A 21,303-nucleotide genomic window follows, 5' to 3' on the forward strand; every position below is an offset into this window, starting at 1 on the left:
ACGCACACACACACACACACGCACAGTTAACTCAGTATTTTCCCACAGCATGGCAATGCAGTCATGATTAGATCTATACTGATGATCATGGTAATGTCACACTCGTAGTGAACCACTGCTCTAACTCACTGTATAGTGAAACTGTGTTTATATATCTGTGTTTGTCAATAAAGTTAAATGAATACATAAATGAAGTACATTATAATGATTACCTCCATACGTCCCTCCTGCTCCAGTGGTTGGATCCCAGCGAACATGTCGGGCTCCTCCTCCTGGTGGCCCTCAGCCAGCTGTCTCTCAGCGCCCTCCTCTGAGGCAGCACTCAGGTAGTAGGCCTGGTAGTCATCTTCTCCTTCTGCTGGTCCTGCTGGTGCGGCTGGTACTGCTCCCTGGGGAGCCTCACTGGCTGCTCCTGCTTCAGCTGTTGGGGCCTCTGTGTGGCCCCCAGGGGGTGTGGCTAATGTCTGAGTGGAGGCTGATGCTGCAGTAGATTGCTGGTTGTTCCCAGCTGAGGCCACATCCTGGTCCTGGTCCTGTGCTGGTTTCACCTCCCCCTCTTCCTTCCTCTGCTCCTCAGCACCCTTGGGTGAGTTCTGACTCCCCCTCTTACACCCTGCACCCCCACCACCACCCCCACCGCTGCTGCTGCTGTACTTGCGTGAGTCTCGGGGGGGCGGACATGGGGAGGGGGGTAGGAACTCAAAGGTGTTGCTGGCCTCGGCCCCCAGGGCCAGACTACACCCATCGTCCAGGTTGAGCTCAGCCAGGTCTGGCTCCAGTGAGCTGTCCTCACTGCTGGTTCTACGTTTAGCGCTGCTGTGTTTCCCAGCAACCGCACTGGCTCCGCCCACTGATGGGCCTTTGACTCCGCCCTGTGTCACTTTGAGCTTCCCTCCAGAAGACGAACCCGGTCCTTTGTACACACACTTCCCTCCTCCGTCCTCCAGAGCCAGAGAAACACTCCCCCCCAGGCGGACAATCATTCCTCCTCCCCCGCTCACTGACAGACCCTTCCTCTTAGTCAGAAGGGTCTCCTTAGGACGCACCGCCACTTCTTGTTGGGATGGGTGAGCCCCTCGGCTTCCTTTCCCGTCGTCAGCCCGCCCTCCCCCTGACTCTGAGGAGTCTCCGCCCCCTCCTGGAGCCCCTTTGGCTCCTCTCTGACGTTGCACTACACTGGACCAGCAGAAGGTGGCGCTCTTCTTGTCTGCGCTGCAGTAGGTGATGCCCTCCAGGGGGTAGGCCACCTCCCAGTTAAAGTAACACGACTCCACGGCCGGTTTGAAGCCTTGGAACAACTTATCCAGAGACTTACGATGTTGTCCTCGTTTCACGATCTCTATCACCTTCAAGTGCCACAGCTTCAGCTGATTGGCTACCTCCAGACGCCTACACAACAACAACAACAACATACTGACATTTAACCAATTAATGACTGTGTGCGTGTGTATGTGTTTGTGTAAGTGTGTACGTTTGTGTGTGTAGTGTCTGCGTCTTTGTGTGTGTGTGTAGTGTCTGCGTCTTTGTGTGTGGGTGTGTGTGTGTGTGTGTGTTTTAGGGATGCACCGAAATGAAAATTTGTGGCCGAATTTTTTAATAGTGCATAAATAGCCTATAATACATTTTTAGACATGTTTTTTTAAAGAAAGTACATGTTTTTCATTTATATTAGCAATTCAAATAAAACAAAACATACATTCCAATAAAAAACTAAAGTGCATTAAAGGTGAGGTATGATAATAAATGACGTTACAATGGTTTATCTACAGTGATAAACATCATTTAGCCTCATTCAGAGGAACGAAGTGTAAAAAGTTATGTTTCCTCTCTTGTTATTACATATTTTATAAAAAATCAGCTTTAAATGGGACAGTTGGATTTTGCCCACGTTGGCAGGTGACGTCACCTAACACGCCTCCGAGAATGTTAGCTCCTCCCTCTCCAACTATCTAACAGCTAAAACAAACACTGCTGTTTAATATAGAATATATATTATACTTTATTACCATATATGTAAATACAAACTGCACTACTTTTTCTGCTGCTGATCATGTTGGGAGTCACTGCTTGGAGCCACGGACCCATTGTTTACTAGGGGTGTGAAAAAAAAGAAATTTCACGATATATCGCGATTTTTTGGGTGCCGATTTTAAATCAATTTTTTCATTTAATATTGATATTAAGTCATTAATCAATATTTTGTGTATTTGTGCAATAATTCAGTGGTGGTTACAATGCTTTCAAAGTGTTGCTATGGTTACTTGATGCACTTGATTTTATGATGGCAGTGTGTAATACCTGTAATATTTATGTATGCACAAGCATTTTTTTAATACTTGAAATGCATTAGTTTTTGTAAGAACAAAGAAACGTAAAAACAACAGTGTCACAGTGCATCTACGTTCATTATTATTTCCTATAACGTTTCTAGGCCATTGTCATTATTCGTGTTTGGTAAAAGAGTTTTGTACAGCATTTTTGTTTTATTACAGTGCACAGGTAGTGTGTGGGAGGGGCTTAGGAGATTGTATATCTGAAAGTACAACACTAGTTTTGTCCATGTTGCAGTGTACGACTCCTTTTGTAGGCGTAGTAAGAAGGTCAATCTTTCCATCTCATGAATCTCTCTGATAACTTCTACTGTAGGAGCATCCTTCTGTAACCATTTACCAGTTATTGATTTCTTTGCTGAAACAATCAATATTTTCAGCAGATATCTATCATGTCCTGTCATTCCTTCAGGTAAATCACCAGATACAGTGTTGAGCATCTTAATGGAATATTCTGCTAAAAAATGTGTTGTAGAACTTCCCAAATATTTTCCCAGAGTATTTGAATTTTTGGGCAATTCCAAAAACTTCTCCAACATGTACGGCCCATTGATGTCAAATGTGTTGATATTTTAGGGGTAGCAAAAAAGTGAACAATATTCTTCCAGCAAAATTCACGCCATTACATGAACAGGAAGTAGAGGAGACAGTTTCACACATGTTCTCCAATTGTTCATCAGTTATTTTATCATTCAATTCTTTTCTTATCTCTCCCTGATGTAGTTTGTTTGCTTTTCTAAATTGTATCTTTCTCTTAATACCTGAAAACTTTTTAATGATTTGTTCTGTTATGCTACAGTAGGTGTTAATGCCTTTATTGACCCAGGGTTTAAATCCAGAATACATCTGGTTTGAATTCTGTGTCATATGGAATCCACCTAAGTTTTTTAACATAGTTGTACATAAATAGGTACAGAACTCTGAGTAAAATGGACATTTTTATGATCTCGATTAACGCACTGAGGGTCAACAGGAGTGTTGACCAGTTACTGAGGTCTTCTTTGATTGTCTTGTTAATAGTTTCATAATTTTTGTATATAAGTTACTTGGGCAGCGAGTTAACCATATTCTAAGACATTTAATTGCTTTTTGAGTCCAGTCAATGGACAGTTTTTGGTGAAGCTCAGGTGGTGGGTTATAATTCAATGTTAATATCTGGGTCTTTTGGATGTTAAGTCTATATCCAGAGTATGTACCAAATCTGTCAAAAAGATCCAAAGAGGAAGGAATGCAGACATTTGGATTACTGATATATAGTAATACATCATCTGCGTACAACGTTATTTTAGGTTCTCTGCTATTGACCAAAATTTCCTTTATATTTGAGTCTTCTAATTTTTGGGCCAATGGCTCTATATAGAGAGCAAAAAGGGTGGGCGAGAGTGGACAGCCCTGACGAGTTGATCTTTCTAATTTTATACGGTCTGTTAGACAGCCATTTACTTTTATTCAAGCTGTAGGGGTGGTATATAATGTTTGCCTCTCAGCAAAACCAAATCTTTCTAAGAACAAATAATTCCAACTAACAGTCAAAGTCAGCGTCTAGACTGGCTAATACAGCGTTTTTTCCTGTTTTATTGACATTATGAATTATGTGGAGAGAACGTCTAATATTGTCCTGTGTTTTGCGACCCCGGACAAATCCAGTTTGATCACTGTTGATCAGCTCAGGCATAAAGTAATCTAGTCTCCCTGATAAGATTGATGCATATCATTTATAATCTTGATTTAACATAGAAATCAGTCTGTATGAGCTGCACAGCATTTTATTCTTTCTTTTAGGATAACAGTAATAATAGCCTCATTCCATGAAGGAGATATTGACATTTTCTCAAGTGTCCAGTGAAATGAATTCAGGAGTATTTGGGACAAGTCTTCTTTAAAAATCTGGTAATCCATCACTTCCTGGTGTCTTATTATTTTTTATTTATTTACAGCAGTATCTAAATCTTTTTTGTGATCTGTGATATTAAACATTTATTCTAAAGTTCTCCAATTGATGGTAGATCTAATGAATTTAAGAATGTTTTTATGTTCTCTTATTATTATTATTTTGGTTGTGTATAAAGGTTTTATAATATGTTTGAAATGCAGCATCAATCTCATCCAGGTTATTGTACATTTGCCCTGTTTTGGGGTCCAGTATTTTATATATTAATTGTAGGGTCTGTCTTTTCTGTATTTTTCTTGCTAATAATTTTGTATCTTTTGGTCTGACCTCATAATATGACTTTTAGAATTTTTTATTTTTTTTCTAGTTCCTCTTTAAACATATCTAGGATTGATTTCTGGTTTCTTTAGTTTTAATCATAACTTGTGGATCTTGTTTCTTGCTGTGTTTCATTTCCAGGTGTTTTAAATTAAAAGTTCTTTAAGTTTATTTTCTTTTGCTCTTTTAATTGCTGAGCTAAGGAATTATCAGATTTTTTTCCTCTCTTATTTCTGACATCACTCTGTTTCTTTTCACTGGGTTATTTAGAACATTCACATTCCAAGTTACTATTCTGAAATTGCTGTACCTCATCATGATAGTTGACTTTTTATTTGACCTGTTCCTGCATCATTAACATATCGACTGTGACAGTAACTGGATACTGAAATCTCTGACTAAGGGTTTCCACTGGATACGTCTCCGCTGCACCACGGCACCAATCCGGTTTTTCCCCGTTGTCCGGTAATTCCCACCGGTTGTGTTTTGAGTGCGCCACGGTGCACTCTGGTTGGATGACTGTGACGTCACGAGACAGAGCAGTTCTCACGATATTTATATAATCGCGCAACAACACAGTTAAATGTATGTGTTCTAAACACAACAATAAACAGATAAACAGGTCAGTGTTCCTAACGAAGGAGAACAAGAAGGTTGGACTCTGGATTTGTCATAGACACATTTTTTTATCAACAACCAACAGAGAAGAGATAAAACTGTAAAACCAGTAAAACATGAACTAAATCAAAGTTGCTGCAGTTTACAGTGAGTTACAGTATGAGAGGAAACAATATAGTGGATGTGATTTTGTTTTTACACATTATGACGTTTTGCTGATATAGTTACTTGAATGTTTTATTGTTTTATTTTGAAAAGTAACAGGATATTTTATTGTGGAATACGTGCTTAATTTCCTGCTCTGTGCTGATTGATGCGTCGTGCTCCACCAGAAATAGAAGTCCTGTGTATATCTGGTGGAGGGCACCGGACTACCACATCTGTGAAGGAGCAGACACGCACCACAGCAGACCCAGTGGAAATGAACACATAGAATAAAGTAGAAACCTATCAGCTCTGGTGATGCAGCGGTGATGTAACGTAGTGGAGCCGCATCCAGTGGAAATTGGGGGTGTGTCTATCCCGGACCCGTTCCGTGAGGTCTCCGTCTCTGCTCCAGTGTGCACCACAGCTGGCGTCTGTTGTCCATGGTTGACCTATCAGATATCCTCTCTTTATCATGACCTCGTCACTTCTGCTGCACTGTTGTAAAGTCGGAGGCCGTTTTCCCAGTAGGTCCTCATTTTGGCAGGGTATGGTGTCTGAAAACGTATTTGTTTGTTCTTGAGAATTGCCTTTATTTCTTTGTATTCTCTGAGTTTGCTGTTCACCTCGGTGGGTAAGTCGTGTGCAAACGACACCATTTTCCCCTCATGTGATCTTCGTTGCCCAGGCTGTTTTAAGTATTTTGTCTTTGATATCGTACCTTTGACAGTTGACCAGGATGGATCTTGAGAGTAATTCGTTTTGTGGTTTAGGGCCGATTGACCGGTGTGCTAGTTGGATTTGCAGATCCGTGTTCTTATCAAGTGTCAGCTCCATCTTTAAAAAGTTGTCGATAAAAGTTAGCATTGAGGACCCCTCGGTGCCTTCTTTAATGCCGTATATACGGATGTTGTGACCTCCCTTCTAGGTCCAAAACTTTTGCATGTAATTGTCTCTGTTGTTGAAGAAAGTAAAGCAGAGCCTCTTTTAGCTCAGTGTTAGCCGTTTCATTTTCATCCAGTCACCGCTCTGTTTCGGTTAAACTCGTACCGTGGTTACGGACATCTCCTACGATACTCTGCAGCTTTTGATTGATCTCCATCTTAAAACTGTTGTATTCCTGTTTAATATCGTTTCCGAAGTCGTTCTTGAAGTTGGTCATTTGTTGTTTAAGTTCCGTTTTAAGTTCTTGTATGCTTTTGGCTAAGTGTTGGATAGCTTTACCGGCCTCCATTTCTTCCACGTTGGTTTTGTTAGCTTTTGCTGTTAGCTTTCCTTTTCTCTCTTCATGATCTTTGTTTTTCCCCAGAGCCTTCTTGCTTCAAACCCCACTCATTTTAGGTCATGTTGGCTTTGTGTAGAAGCAATTTACCTGTTTTAAGAGGGCTTTTTTTCTTAAAATTGACCAAGAGAGCTTTGTAAGCTGCCACCTTCAATCGCTCACCGTAAGTCTTCCGTACGCACAGGTATTTTAAAAAAAAATTAAAAGTGGGTCACAATTTAATGACGTGGAAAAATGTGGGTCCCAGGATGAGACCAGATGAACCCCTGTTCTAAATTAACCTCTATCTGCAGATCTCACACACTTTATTTAATAAACAACTAATACTTGATATGTTCTAAACCTGTAATACCAACATAATGAAGTTATCATACTTTTCATCATAAAAACATATATTTTAATGTGTGAAACTAAATGATTAGATTAAACATTAAGAGTTCATAAAAGCTCATTACTGACCTTACTTTATGCTGTGGTACTTTTATTTTCTAATTTGTTAACATGTCTGTTGGTATTTTAAGATGAGGTACTGTACATTTTTATATTAGACTTTTTTATTTAATATTATTTAATCTTGCACAAAAGTCTAAAGTGTTTTTTTTATTAATTTATTGATTGATTGATCAAGTTACATCACAGAAGTGTCTGTTTAGGGTTAAATGTTAAAATAAGCTGAATAAAATAAATAAACATCCTGGATCTGTTTTTTTTCTCTTCTTTATCTTTTTAATTTATTATAGAATTATCGGATCAGGACTTGGTATCGGCCAATTCTCAAAATCAAAGGACTCTGGGACAATCCCTAATTCAATGTATCGCTAATGTATCGTATCGTTGGTAGTGTATCGAGATGCGTATTGAATCGTTATCAGTGATGGAGATTCACATGCTTAGTGTACGTATATGTGTTTGTGTAAGTGTATTTGGGTGTGTAAATATGCATTTATTGTATATGTGTGCATATATATGTGTGTGTGTGTCAGTGTCCACTCTCAGCCCGTTGCGTCCCACCTGCGTGGACTCATGGTGGGGTCCAGCACCGCCAGCCTCCACAGAACCACCATCTCATCACACATGCTGGCACAGGCGTGAGCCGCCACTTCTGATTGGCCGTTGCTACGTCCCGTGTGACCGCTGGCGCTGCTGTGGGACGCCGACGTCCGTACACTGTACCACCAGCTGATGATCTGAGATCGCACAGGAGCAAAGGGAGTGGCACGTTAGCTCGCGCTAACATTAGCTAGCTGCTAGTGTTAGCAGTGCTAACAAGTGTTTCCTCCCGAGGTTATCACAATATGTTTCTGTTCCTATTGGTCACTCATGTTTCATGACATCACATTTCACCACCTTAGCCTGATGCTAACACTGCTAGCTCTACTGTGGGCAAACAAATGCAGTGGTTGCTTCATAGAGTAGCATCCAGCTGCAGCTCCGCAGCAAAAGCCTCTGACGGGACACAAGCCCCTGGCTGGGCAGAACCACTGCAGTCTCCACTTTTCTGGAAAATTTGGGAAACTTTGCAATACTTCATCTTTTTTTACTAACACTAACCACTACCGCCTCCACTTCCTGGCTAAATTAGAGATTTCATTGAAAAATTGTTGCACCGGTATGCTACGTAATACAGAGCTAACAGCGTTAGCTAATATTTTATCAAATCTAAAGAGCCATCACTTCCTGTCACACAGTTTCCTGTTTGCTCTAACAGACCTAATGAATACCTGCTCATAGGTGAGACACTGCTCTGTGAGGATCTCCAACAGGGGGGCAGCGTTACTGTCCCGTCTCTTGAACATCTCCCTGACGATGGACAGAAGGTTCCAGATGCCCTCAGGCTCCCTCCCCCTCAGAGGCCTCAGCAGACACGCCCACTCAGCCGCCGCTGGAGGCTCCGTGGACGACAGGTACATAGAGTTCACATCACTGGGAGGAACAGGAAACCAGGATTAAAAAGGCACATGACCACCTGGGGGAGGGGCGGGGGTGTGTCTACCTGAAGACCACAGGGGACGGCCCACAGAACTTGTGGAGAGTCTTCTTGATGTTGTCGCTGAGGGTGGACTCGTCTAGGTACCAGGTGCTCTGATCAGACGCTGACGGACCAGCTGTGGGGTCTGCGCGCACACACACACACACACACACACACACACACACACACACACACACACACACACACACACACACACACACACACACACACACACACACACACACACACACACACACACACACACACACACACACACACACACACACACACACACACACACACACACACACACACACACACACACATATATATATATGAAATGGCGGGGCCAACAGTGAAAGTTGGTGCACAACACAATGGTCACGATAATCCAAAACAAGAAGACATAGTCAACATCCTCAACCAGATTGGTTGTCATAACTCTCAACCTTTTCCCAAATGTCCTAAATCTAAGAACGTAGATGTTTATATAAGAAAATATTATCTCATCAGAATATCAAATTACTATCTATCTTAAACTGTGTCTGAGAAACACTGTCCCCTTTGAAGATACCTCAAAAACAGTCCCAAACAGGAACAAGGGCAATAACTCCGGGGAAAAAAATTGCGCACTTCTCATTTTCGAACGCCATCAAGCGATTGATGCCCTGAAGCCACACACTGAACGTGGTTATCCTATCTGAAACAGTTTCTGACAAATGTCCACTTTAACTCAGACGGACAGACAGAAATAATAAGAATAGTAATAATAGTAATGGTTATAATCCATCTATAAAAGCAATGAATCTGTCTGTCTGTCCCTGAACACCAGAGATATGTGAGGCACAGACAGACAGAGCTCTACTTGTTAAATACCAGCAGTTTGGTTCAAAGCTGTTCAATGTCGCATTAGTTTGTATTGTAATGTTACAGTTAATGATTCATTTCATAAAATTGTCGACTGTGAGTGAAGCACAGCCACTAGAGTCACGTGATCACCCAGAGCCAATCACTGAAGAGCTTGAGTAGCTACGTGAGCACGCACACAGCCAAGCAGACACAGACCACTGATATACTGTAGATGTTCCCATTGCATTGTTTTATCATCTCATTTACACCAAACAGTTGTTTGCTTTACGTGACACAGCTTTATTTCATTTTTTAATTATTGTTTCGTGTGTTTTTCCTGTAATAAAATAATCGTAAGTAACGCGTTAAAGTCCTAGTGATAAGTGATTGCAGCATCCCTAATATGTGCTGGTATTCAGAATCCTGTAACTTGTTGAAACGTAGCTGATGTATGTTTGTGGTGTACCTGGAGCTCCACACACTGTGTTGATGGCAGTGGACTGTGAGGACAGCAGCTCATCCAGCAGCCTCTGGGCAGTGGGTAGGATCTAAAGCCACAGAGCACATCATTCAGCAAACACACCTCGTACAGACTAGAAGTAGCTTTGTTAGCATGTTACCTGCTGAGGCAGCTCACTGATCAGGTACTGGGCAAACTTTTGCAGCTGGTCTCTCTGCAGCCTCGACAAAGACTCAGAAACAGGAGCTCTGAGGCACACTGCTGACGCCTGCATGAGGACATAGAATAAATAGGTCATAAATGTATTCCTTAAAACATGTAAAAAGCCATGCAACCATTTACACTGCAATTGTGGAGCTAGGTTTAATAAACTGTTTCATATGTCTGTGTTCAGGATTTAATGGGCGGGTCAGAAATCATAGCCATATTCCGTAACAGAGCCCTCATTAGCATAAACCCCACCCTGCTGCTAAAGCTATAAATACATTCAGCACATCAGCTTTGGAGGTTTTCCCGCTCGCTCTCGAGTCCCAGATAGCATCTCTTATGACAGTTTGCAGCTAGCTAAACCAGCTAGCTAAACCAACTAGCTCAGCAGTCAGGTCTCCTTCACGTTGCTCAGGCATCTTTCCTGGATGCCACAGTGTGCAGGTTAATGCTCCCTTTGCTTATTTAACAGATGACAATGTAAGGAAACAGTGGATCTATTTTGTCATGAGGAGCTAGTGTGGGGAGTTGAAGATGACCACCAACACCTGTACCCCCCATAGTTACAGCAACTATCACCAGGTCAACTCTGGATTCATGAAGAGTTCGTTGACGCTGGTCAGTGGGGACAAAACAATCCTCTCTGTCCCGCCAACGACAGGTGCTGCCATCACAGCCAATGGCGTGGCTCCAGTGCCTCTAATGGACCCCCCCCATTTTATTAGTGATTTATTATTCACTAATAAAATGGTTCAAAGTGACCAAAAATGGTGGAAAAGGTGGTGAAATGGGATTTTAAAAACCACAGAAATTGGTTAAAAGTTATAAATTATAGTGGATAAAAACAGACAGAAAAAGTGGTAAAAATGGTTCAAAGTGTCAATATTGGAACAATTAGTTTAAACTGGCAAATAATGGGAATGATAAATGGTGAATGTGGTTAAATTGGTAAATACAATCATGAAATTGGATGAAAAGAGGTTAAAAGTGACAATAATGGGTCAACATATGTGACATTAGGTGTAAAAGTGGTAGAAATAAGGTTTATAAGTGCTGAACATGTCTGGAAAGTGGAAAAAATGTGCAGAAAAGTCATTAAAATGTGATGTAGAAGTGTCAGAAATGGGAGAAATGTAGCAAAAATACATTAAAAGGAGCAAAAATATGGAAAGAAAAAGTGATGAAAATAAGTTAAAATATGGTGAGTTTGGTGGAGATGTAGAAAATGGGTAAAAATAAATAAAAATGGGTTGAAATTGTTCAGAAGACATTCTTAGTTTATTGAAGGCATCTGGCGACCCCCTCCCAGTGTCTTGCGACCTTAAATGGGGTCCTGACCCCAAGGTTGAGAACCCCTGGTCTAATATCTCTACTGCTAAATAAGTCCAGATTCATCAGTAGGTAGAATAAACTCACGTTGTGGATCCTAAAGAGACAAAGAGCCACTACGTGGGCGCACCACTTGGCCCCCGCTCCACATGTGCAGCTACAGGAAGTGATGCGGCAGCGATCAAACATCACAGCCACGTTGTACGCTCCTTTAGACTGACCCGACTGACTGGAAACCACTGTGGCACTGAGATGGAAGCCTGAGGAGAACACACACACACACACACACTTGTATATATCTACACTATATATCTATTTAGTTTATTGTGGGGATATAATAAATACAAATTAATAAAGAAAAGAGCTAAAGTAGTTCATTTGTGGAGTTAAAAATATTGTTATTAACTATGAACTGAACTAGTTCATTTTAAAATATGTGAACTGAACTTTGAACTAGTTTGTGTTAGAGCTGCACAATTACCGTATTTTTCAGACTATAAGGCGCACCGGATTATAAGGCACACTATCAATGAATGGGTCTATTTTCATACATAAGGTGCACCGCTTTGTTGTTACTATTATTATTATTATTATTATTATTATTAAGGCTCATTAAGCGAAACAAAATAGTCAGATAAGTCAAACTTTATTCAACTCATTAACAATAATTCTCAACATTGTTCAGGTTTAACACATAAAATATAGAACATTACACTGACTTTTTCAGTTCAGTATGTTGAAGCACAGTACAGGTAAATATCCCTCCACCAGGCGTCTGACTACGGTAGCCCTGAAGCACCAAAAATCCATCAAGTGGTGCAGCTTCATAGTTTACCAAAGTTGTACTAAAACATTTTGACATATTAATTTCATACATAAGGTGCATGTGATTATAAGGCACACTGTAGATTTTTGAGGATTTTAAGTGTGTCTTATAGTATGAAAAATACGGTTGTTATTTTCATTGTGATCAGGATTGAAAAATGAATAAATGAACCTAATTATCTGCAATATTTCCATTAATAATATGAGCTCTGCACTCTGTAATAGTGTATTTATCCAGTTAGCCTTTGGTACATTATAAATTATTCTGTAAATGTTTTTAGTATAATTGTTATCTAAAGATTCAATTTGCACTGTAAACTGTGCACATATTATCATTTTGGCAATAATTGTGCAGCACTAGTTTGTGTACAAAATGAACTTTCCCAACATTGAACCATCCTTAATGATGAAATATTGATGTGTTTCACCTTCCACCAGCTGCAGCATAATGTATTTATTATTTATTGATAAAGCAGAGCTGCAGTTTAATGTTTGACTTGTTCTAACGGCTTTAGTATGATGATGTTTGTTCACTGAACCCATAGCTAGGGATGTCCCAATACAACTTTTCCACGTCCGATATGATACCGATATTGCAGCCTTGCGTATTGGCCGATACCAATATTGATCCGATATGATATTTATTACTTATTTAGTAGTGTGGAATGTTCTTGATTAAGTGATGTTACTCAAACAGAGAACAATAGTCAACAACAGTAGGTTACTGTGTTAGAGTGTGAACTACTGTCATCTATAGATAGATGTGCTAGAGCGCAACATTTTATCGGAGAGCTTATATCAGTGATTTTAGATGCAGACCGATAAAATCTGATATGGCTGTTATCGGACCGATATCCGATATCAATATCGGATCGGGACACCTCTACCCACAGCCGTACCGTATAGAGATGTGACATGCTCCCACATGTTTGTTAGCTTAGCATTGAGCGCTGCTAGCTCACACAGTAATGAGTGGCTCTACTCAGGTTAACATGTTATCAGACCATAAACGATGGTGACATCACCTTTGACCTTTGACCCACAGTGTGGATGTGATTGATAAACGTACCAATCTGTAGAGGGTCTTTGACAGCTCTGATCCTGTAGAGCTGCTCACCTCTCTGGAACTCATCTGGACTCCCATTGGCCAGACACGAGTAGAGCCTACATATGCATATAAACATATATACAGAGAAGAGCAGTACATCCATCAGACACAGGACAGTGACATCCATCATAAACAAAGCTCACTTACTCACAACGTGAGTAGGTCACCTGCTTACACACAATTTCCACTGACTCCACCCACACATGATCTAGCACCAGGTGTTTCCATGGAGACAGACCTGCTCATACTCTATCATGTTTTCTGTTTCAGGTTCTTGATGCTGGAGCTAACAATGCTAACACTCTATCTCTGTGTCCTGTTCTGTTACTAACCCTAAGCAGTGGAGCAGATGTTCTCAACCTCTGGTTCTGCTTCTAATTAATATTTATTCATGTTTAAAAGGAGTTGTTTCTCCACTGTAGCTAATGCTGTTCATTTTATATTTTGATAGCGTTTCAAGATGACTGTTGTTGTAATTTGTGCTATATCAATAAAGTTGAACTGAATGACTGGTTAAGACAGTGGTTACCGTGTGACTCCATTTTAATATCACAAATCTATGGAGACCCATAAAACATTATTTTTCCTTCTAGAATTAGTTTTTGATCATGTTTGTTATCATATCATACTGTGTTACAAACACAGAGTAGCCAGGATTAGGATTTGTTTTTAATATACAGTATATATAAATATATTTTGGTTTTCTTTGTTTTTCATGATATTCTGTTTAGATGTTTACATACTGCTTAAGATTGTGTTGGGTTTTCATTTTTTTATGAATCAGTAACTTTGTTTTAATGACTACAGTCGATAAACATGTTCTTTTACAGTAAAACTTATTAAAAACATGTTTGTTCTTTAAAAATGAGTTTTCATCAGTGAAACCAGTCATCTGTGCTGCTGTGATTATGAGCAGATAAAGGTGAGGTGAAGTGAAGCCCCGCCCACCTGATGTCCTCCTCGTTCTCGGGGAAGCTCCAGTATGCGATGCGGAGCTGGAGCTGTTCAGGGACTGGGGGGTAGACCTTCTCCACCACCTCAAACGGGATGTGGAACGCTACCTGCTTAGCAGAGAGCTCCACCAGTGGAATCACCTGACCATCTGAGGAAGGACCAGAAGATCAGCTACTGATGGAACTTCATGAAACCAACACCTCCCACCTGATGATCCTCTGAGACCACCAACAAAACTTCACTTCAACCACTTTTCATTCTGCAGAAAAGATCAATCACAACTGTTCATTATCTTGAGTTTACAGTTCACACTAATTATGTGTTTTTAAAATCCAAAATACTGATATTTTTTGATTTGGTGGAGCATAAAACAGCACAAGTGGTTAATTCCTTTATGTTTGTTGTTTACTGAAGATATTTGGGTTTCAGATCAAAACATGAATATGAAACAAAAGTTGAGAATTCCAGCTTTTATTTCATGGTATTTACATCTAGATGTGTTAAACAGGACAGAACACCTTTTGTTTGACCACACCCACTTTTTAAGTGAGCAAAAGTATTGGAACATGTGACTGATGGTGTTTCTAGTTGCTCAGGTGTTGACTTTTACATTAATATATTAAAGGGTCCATGTTAAGCTAAATTAACATTTCTGTACTTTAAACATGATAAAGGTCTATTAGGGCTTCATACACATGATCAAAGTGTTTTAGAGGTTGATTTGCTCCTTTCTTACTGCAGGGTGAGCCCAAACACCTCGCTACAATTTGATGACGCGTTCACGCCTCCAGGAAGCTCTCTGCCATGATTGACATGTTAACAGAAACGCCCACGAAGGTGAGCATTTCAGCATCCTTCACGCAGTGCTATGTATGTATCTTTATGGCTTGGGCTTACATGGCTGCTTCTGGATCAGGCTCACTAGTCTTTATTGATGATGTCACTCATGATGGTAGCAGCAGAATGAATTCTGAAGTCTACAAAACCATTTTGTCTGGAAATTTACAGAAACATTTATCCAAACTAATCAGGAGAAGCTTCATCATGCAATAAGACAATGACCCAAAACACACACTGCCAACACAACAAAGGACTTCATCAGGAGAAAAGTGAAGGTCTTAGACTGGACCTCCACCCAGTAGAACATTTTAGCTCCTGAAGAGGAGAAATCCCCAGAAACAAAGAAGAAATAAAAGATGCTGCAGTAAAAAGCATTTCACATGATGAATACAACAGTCTGGTGATGTCAGTGGGTCACAGGCTTGATGCACTTATTATAAGTCAGGGTTACGACACCAAATATTAAATGTTATTCACTTTAAGTTGTTTTAATATTGTCTGTTCCAATTTGGGCCGGGACAACCCGTCGACGTAATCGATGACATTGACGCAAAAAATACGTCGACGCAAAATGTACGCGCCGATGCGTCATCTGACCAAAACAAAAATGTCGGCGCCGGAGAATAACTAACGCGAGTGGCTCATCCAAGTTTCATAAGTGTAAGGCAGTGATGACACGCACTCGTTTGTGGAAGGTAGCTGTTCACCGTAACCCTGGTCCACGCAATGAGAGAACACATTTACATACCACTGTGATACCCTCGTAGTCCGTCCTGATTTGTAAATTAAACACAATGTATGTTTGCTGTACACATAGGCATCTATTGGAGTTTTTCCTTTGCAGTGTGACCTTTTATTTTTTCCTTAAAGGTGCAGTCTGCAACTCTTATAAAAGTGACTTTTGTCATATTTGCTAAAGCTGTCACTATGTAAGGACAGATTTACATCAAACTAGTAGTTTGTGCGAAAAAACAGGTTCATTGAGTAGTTTGGAGGCAGGGCAAGCGAGCAGCGGGGAGGGAGGGAGGAAGGAACGCGAACACAATTTAATCATTAAATTAGTCAATACATCAAAAAAAGAATCTCTAGATTAATCGTAGATTAAAAAATATCCCAGCCCTAGTTCCAATACTTCTGCTCACTTGAAAAGTGGGTGTGTTCAAACCAAAGGTGTTCTGTCCTGTGTAACACATCTAGATGTAAATACTATGAAATAAACCTGGAATTCTCAACTCATATTTATGTTTTAATCTGAAACCCAAATATCTTCAGTAAACAACAAATATAAAAGAATTGACCTTTCTGTTCCAATACTTTTGGAGGGGACTGTAGAGGAATTATCTGTGATTAAAAAATATTCAGGAAATGTTTGAATGATGAAAGAGAGAGGGGTTATAAATGAACAGGGAAATTTAATTTAAAGTTGGCAGTGTCCATACAACAATGAGAAGCTTGTTTTACCATGTGAGGAGTTACACTGTGGAACAGACAGTAGTGAATTTAAAATCAATCTGACTATAATTATGTTTAAAAAGAAGCAGAAATGATTCTTCAGAGGTTTGTTGTTGATAAATAATTAGCACAAGTCACTCACATATTTATTTATTTACAGTAAAATGTTGCAGGATATATATATATATATATATATATATATATATATACACAGTATATGTGTGTGTGTGTGTAGAGGAGGTTTGGCTAGTGTAAAAAACAATGATTGTGTGGTTCCTGTGTGAGTATTATATTGCATTAACAAAAACTCATCTAACATACATTCTAAACCCAAACCTTATACACATAAAAACACACATTTGATCAAAGTAACGAGTTACAAAAACAACATCACAGACACTAATCTGCTCTCTCACAGATATCATCAGTTATCTGGATCAATGATCCTGATTTATAGATAAATCACCATGAAATGAACATTCCAACATAACAGTCACATTTCATACATTTCCTTTTATGTTATTTTGTGTCAATGAGAAAGCATTAGACTGTGTGTGTGTGTGTGTGTGTGTGCGCGTCTGTGTGTGTCACTGCCTGACTCTACCAGTAGATTTAATCCCATCCTTGTAGATATGGATACTGTATATGTAGATATAGATTTTGTAGATATCCTTATCCTATTATCAGCTTTTTATTTGTAAGCCTATTGGTTTCTACCTCCTCCATGCACATGCTATTATTACTTTTGTTGTATATTTATACATCTGAATGGATGTTTTTTATGTTCTTTTTTTTCCTTTAATGGCTACTCTAAAGTTCTAAATATAAAAAATAAAATAAATATATATATATATATATATATTTTTTGGCCAATGGCCAATCTTGAAAAAAGTCCATATATCGGCCCGATATATCAGTCAACCTCTAGATATACAGTATATATTGTAGATATGGTTGAATAAATATTGTAGATATATATATGTATTGTAGATTTGGTAGAATATATATATATATATATATATATATATATATTGTAGATATGGTTGAATAAATATTGTAGATATATATATATATGTATTGTAGATTTGGTAGAATATATATATATATATAAATATGTATTGTAGATATGGTAGAATAGATATTGTAGATATACAGTGGATATAAAGTCTACACACCTTTGTTCAAATGCCAGGTTTTTGTGATGTAAAAAATAACACCAAGATAAATAATTTCATAACTTTTTCCACCTTTAATGTGACCTAGAACCTGTACAATGATATTGAAAAACAAACTGAAACCTTTAAAGGAGGTGAAGTTAAAAAAAAAAAAAAAAAAAAAACAGAATGAGGTTGTAAAAGTGAGCATACCCTCTTATAACTGGGGGCGGGGCTGTGTTCAGATTGAACCAATCACATTCAAACTCATGTTAAATGGAGTCATCACACATCTGTCACCATTTAAAGTGTCTCTGATTAACCACAAATAAAGTTCAGATGTTCTAGAAGCTTTTCCTCACATTTTTGTATCTACATCTTCCAGAACAATCCATGGTCCTCAGAGAACTTCTAAAGCATCAGAGGATCTCATTGTTCACAGATATCAGTCAGGTGAAGGTACAAAAGACTTTCTAATGAATTAAATATAACATAGAACACAGTGAAGACAGTCATCATCAAGTGGAGAAAATATGACACAACAGTGACTTTACCAAGAACAGGAAGTACGTCATAAATTGATGACTAGATGAGAAGAGGTCAGGGAGGCTGCCAAGAGGTCGACAGCAACATTGAAGGAGCTCCAGGAGGTTCTGACAAGTACCGTCTGTATAGAACATGTGACAACAATCTCTGTCTTCTTTATATGTCTGGGCTATGGGGTAGGGTGGCAAGATGGAAGCTTTATCTCACCAAGAAAAACATCTAAGCCAAGCTTCATTTTGTAAAAACACATTTAAAGTCTCCCAAACACATGTGGGAAAATGTGTTATGGTCTGATGGAACCAAGGTGGAACTTTTTGGCCATAATTCCAAAAGGTTTATTTGGTGCAAAAACAACACTGTTCATCACCAAAAGAACACCTACCTACAGTGAAGCATGGTGGTGGCAGCATCATGCTTTGGGGCTGTTTTTCTTCAGCTAGAACTGGGGCCTTAGTCATGGTGGAGGGAATTATGAACAGTTCTAAATACCAGACAGTGTTGGTACAAAACCTTCAGACTTCTGTTAGAAAGATGAAGATGAAGAAGAACTTTATGTTTCAACACCACAATGACCCTAAGCACCAACTAGCATCAACTAAACTATGGCTTCACCACAATCAGATGGAGGTTCTGGAATGGACCAACCAGAGTCCAGACCTGAATCCTATTGAACATCTGTGTGGTGATCTGAAGAGGGCTGTACACAGGAGATGTCCTCCCTATCTGTCACATTTAGAGCAGTTTAGTAAAGAAGAGTGGGTAAATATGACCTCATCAAGATGTTCCACACTGATAGACTCTGACCCACAAACACTGAGTGTTGGAATAAAAGTATTAGTTTAAGGTGTGTTAATGTAACCAGGTTATCTTAAGTTTTCATTTTTTCCCCTTTAAAGGTTTCACTTTGTTTTTAATATCATTGTACAGGTTCTAGGTCACATTAAAGGTGGAAAAAGTTGTGGAATTATTTATCTTTGTGTCATTTTTTACATCACAAAAACCTGGCATTAAAACAGGTGTGTGTAGACTTTATATATCTACTGTAGATATAGATATTGCCGTTATGGTAGAATAGATATGGTAGATATCATAGATAAACACTGATGCTGACACTAACTGAGTGCACTGTGCAGAAATAAGGAAGAGGATCCGCTGCGTAGTGACAGACTACAGTACATGCTGCCAGCTTGTGATTGGCTGCTGCAGGTATATGACCAAAGACCTTTCACCAATCACGTCGCTCGTACTGAGAAAAGCCAAAACAGCTGCTCTTTTGTAACTGACCAATAGCTGCTGTGCATTAGCATTATCTCAGTGGGCACGTGCTAACACTCACAGGTTACAGTGATCATTTATTACACGTGCTCTGTGTGAGAAAACAATGACCTTGGATTAGAATAATAACATGACCTCTGTAAAGATACCACTGCACATCTCATTAACACATCCTATACAACCTGTTGAAATGACACTATGTGTTTTGTGGGTGACCATTGATTGATCCCCTAAAAAGAGACACTAGGGCTGAACTCAGCAGTACTCCATGTTTTCTTCTATCTCCCTTGTAACGGCAAAATATAGTATAGTAGATAAATAAGTTATTATTGTCTATAACAAAGACTTTAAAACAATCTGAAATCACTTCATTAAACGTTATAACAATGTGTCTCATATTAACCTTCTTATAATGTCTCAAACATTGAAATATCTCCTCCTAGAAATAAAAACTATAACAAAAACATCTCAAGACTTACAGAATATTAAATAATCATGTTAATAAATTAGTCTTTCTCAGATGGGGTACATGTACCCCTAGGGGTACGTGATGGTACTACAGGGGGTACTAGAGAGAGAGAAAGTGGAAAATTAACAAATAAAGAGTCAGTCTTGGTCCCATCCCAGGTATGATATGACTGGAAATGATAAACTATCTATTCAAGAGCCACTAAATGAGTGTTTTCAACCTTGGGGTCGCGACCCCATGTGAGGTTGCCTGAAATATCTGAAAAAATTTTAATTGCCAGAAATTCATGATCCAAAAAAGGTTGTGAACTACTGCATTAAATACTGTTTCATTCACTTATTTACAAAATGGGGTTCTTTAAAATGTGTGTTATCACTCATCCATTCATCATCATGATCTATAGATGTTTTTAAATAGCTTTCTAAGCTAAATGTTGTAGTCAGACAAAGTGGGGACTAGGATTCAGAAATAAGAAAAAGGGGACTAGAGCAATATATAAATGTGACCTTAACTTCCTATAGGATATTTATCTGAACCTCCATCCTTCTGATATTTTCTAATGAAACCCACAATATTTGGTCTCTTTCAGTCTCTCTCTGCTGTGTGTGAGGATTTCATCATACGAAGCAGCATCTTTAATGATTCCATCGTGTGTGAGTAAAATGACTGTAATGACATGATACTGGATGTAAAGAGCAACTCATTAGCTTTCAGAAACTAGTTACTGTCATTTGAATTAACGTGTTCCTCTAGATGTGTTCAGGGTCCCTGGGAAACTTGAACATTTTCATCTATTCATAAAATCCAGCCAAACGGTCCAGATAAGACGTGAAAAGAGGAGATGTCCTGGATGTATGGTCACCCTGTTTACACACCACATCTCATCAGTGATCACTAATGAAGTTGATCAGATTCAGTAAACTATTGATCCCTGAGGTCACATTAACGCTGCTCTCATATATCTTTATATGACATATTAGAAATAATCACAATAATGCATGTCAGTCACTACAACTTAGCTCTACCTTTGAATTGGAGCTTAGACATGGTTTTAAATTACACTTTGATTTTATCATCATTTATTTTGTTTCCTCACAGGATTCAAAAACTAATATTTTCTGAAAAAATTATAAAATATTTCTTTAAAAAAAAAAAACTATGTGGAAAACACAGAATTTGAAAATAAAAAAAATGATTTTATAGGGCCTTTGAGACGCACACACAAACTCTACTGCTGTAACTTTAGGCTTTGTAACACAGTAAGGAGATTAAACGATGACCAT

General features: G+C 39.1%; 1 protein-coding gene across 3 annotated transcripts in view; it reads right to left on the reverse strand.

Annotated features, from left to right (window-relative positions):
* The window catches only part of zswim8 (zinc finger, SWIM-type containing 8), a 78,994-nt gene that overhangs the window by 30,003 nt on the left and 27,688 nt on the right, over positions 1-21,303 (reverse strand). For 2 of the 3 annotated variants that reach the window (XM_028469246.1, XM_028469245.1), the window contains exons 2-10: positions 14,279-14,432; positions 13,292-13,386; positions 11,485-11,657; positions 10,022-10,129; positions 9,868-9,949; positions 8,577-8,697; positions 8,305-8,506; positions 7,595-7,770; positions 213-1,389 (exon numbers count right to left, since the gene is read on the reverse strand). In XM_028469246.1, coding sequence (XP_028325047.1) covers positions 213-1,389; positions 7,595-7,770; positions 8,305-8,506; positions 8,577-8,697; positions 9,868-9,949; positions 10,022-10,129; positions 11,485-11,657; positions 13,292-13,386; positions 14,279-14,432 — 2,288 coding nt within the window. Of the gene's footprint in view, positions 1-212; positions 1,390-7,594; positions 7,771-8,304; positions 8,507-8,576; positions 8,698-9,867; positions 9,950-10,021; positions 10,130-11,484; positions 11,658-13,291; positions 13,387-14,278; positions 14,433-21,303 lie in introns of those variants that run through there. The other variant, XM_028469247.1, reaches the window with a different exon arrangement.

Source organism: Gouania willdenowi, chromosome 15, assembly GCF_900634775.1.
Source record: "Gouania willdenowi chromosome 15, fGouWil2.1, whole genome shotgun sequence".
NCBI lineage: Eukaryota > Metazoa > Chordata > Actinopteri > Blenniiformes > Gobiesocidae > Gouania > Gouania willdenowi.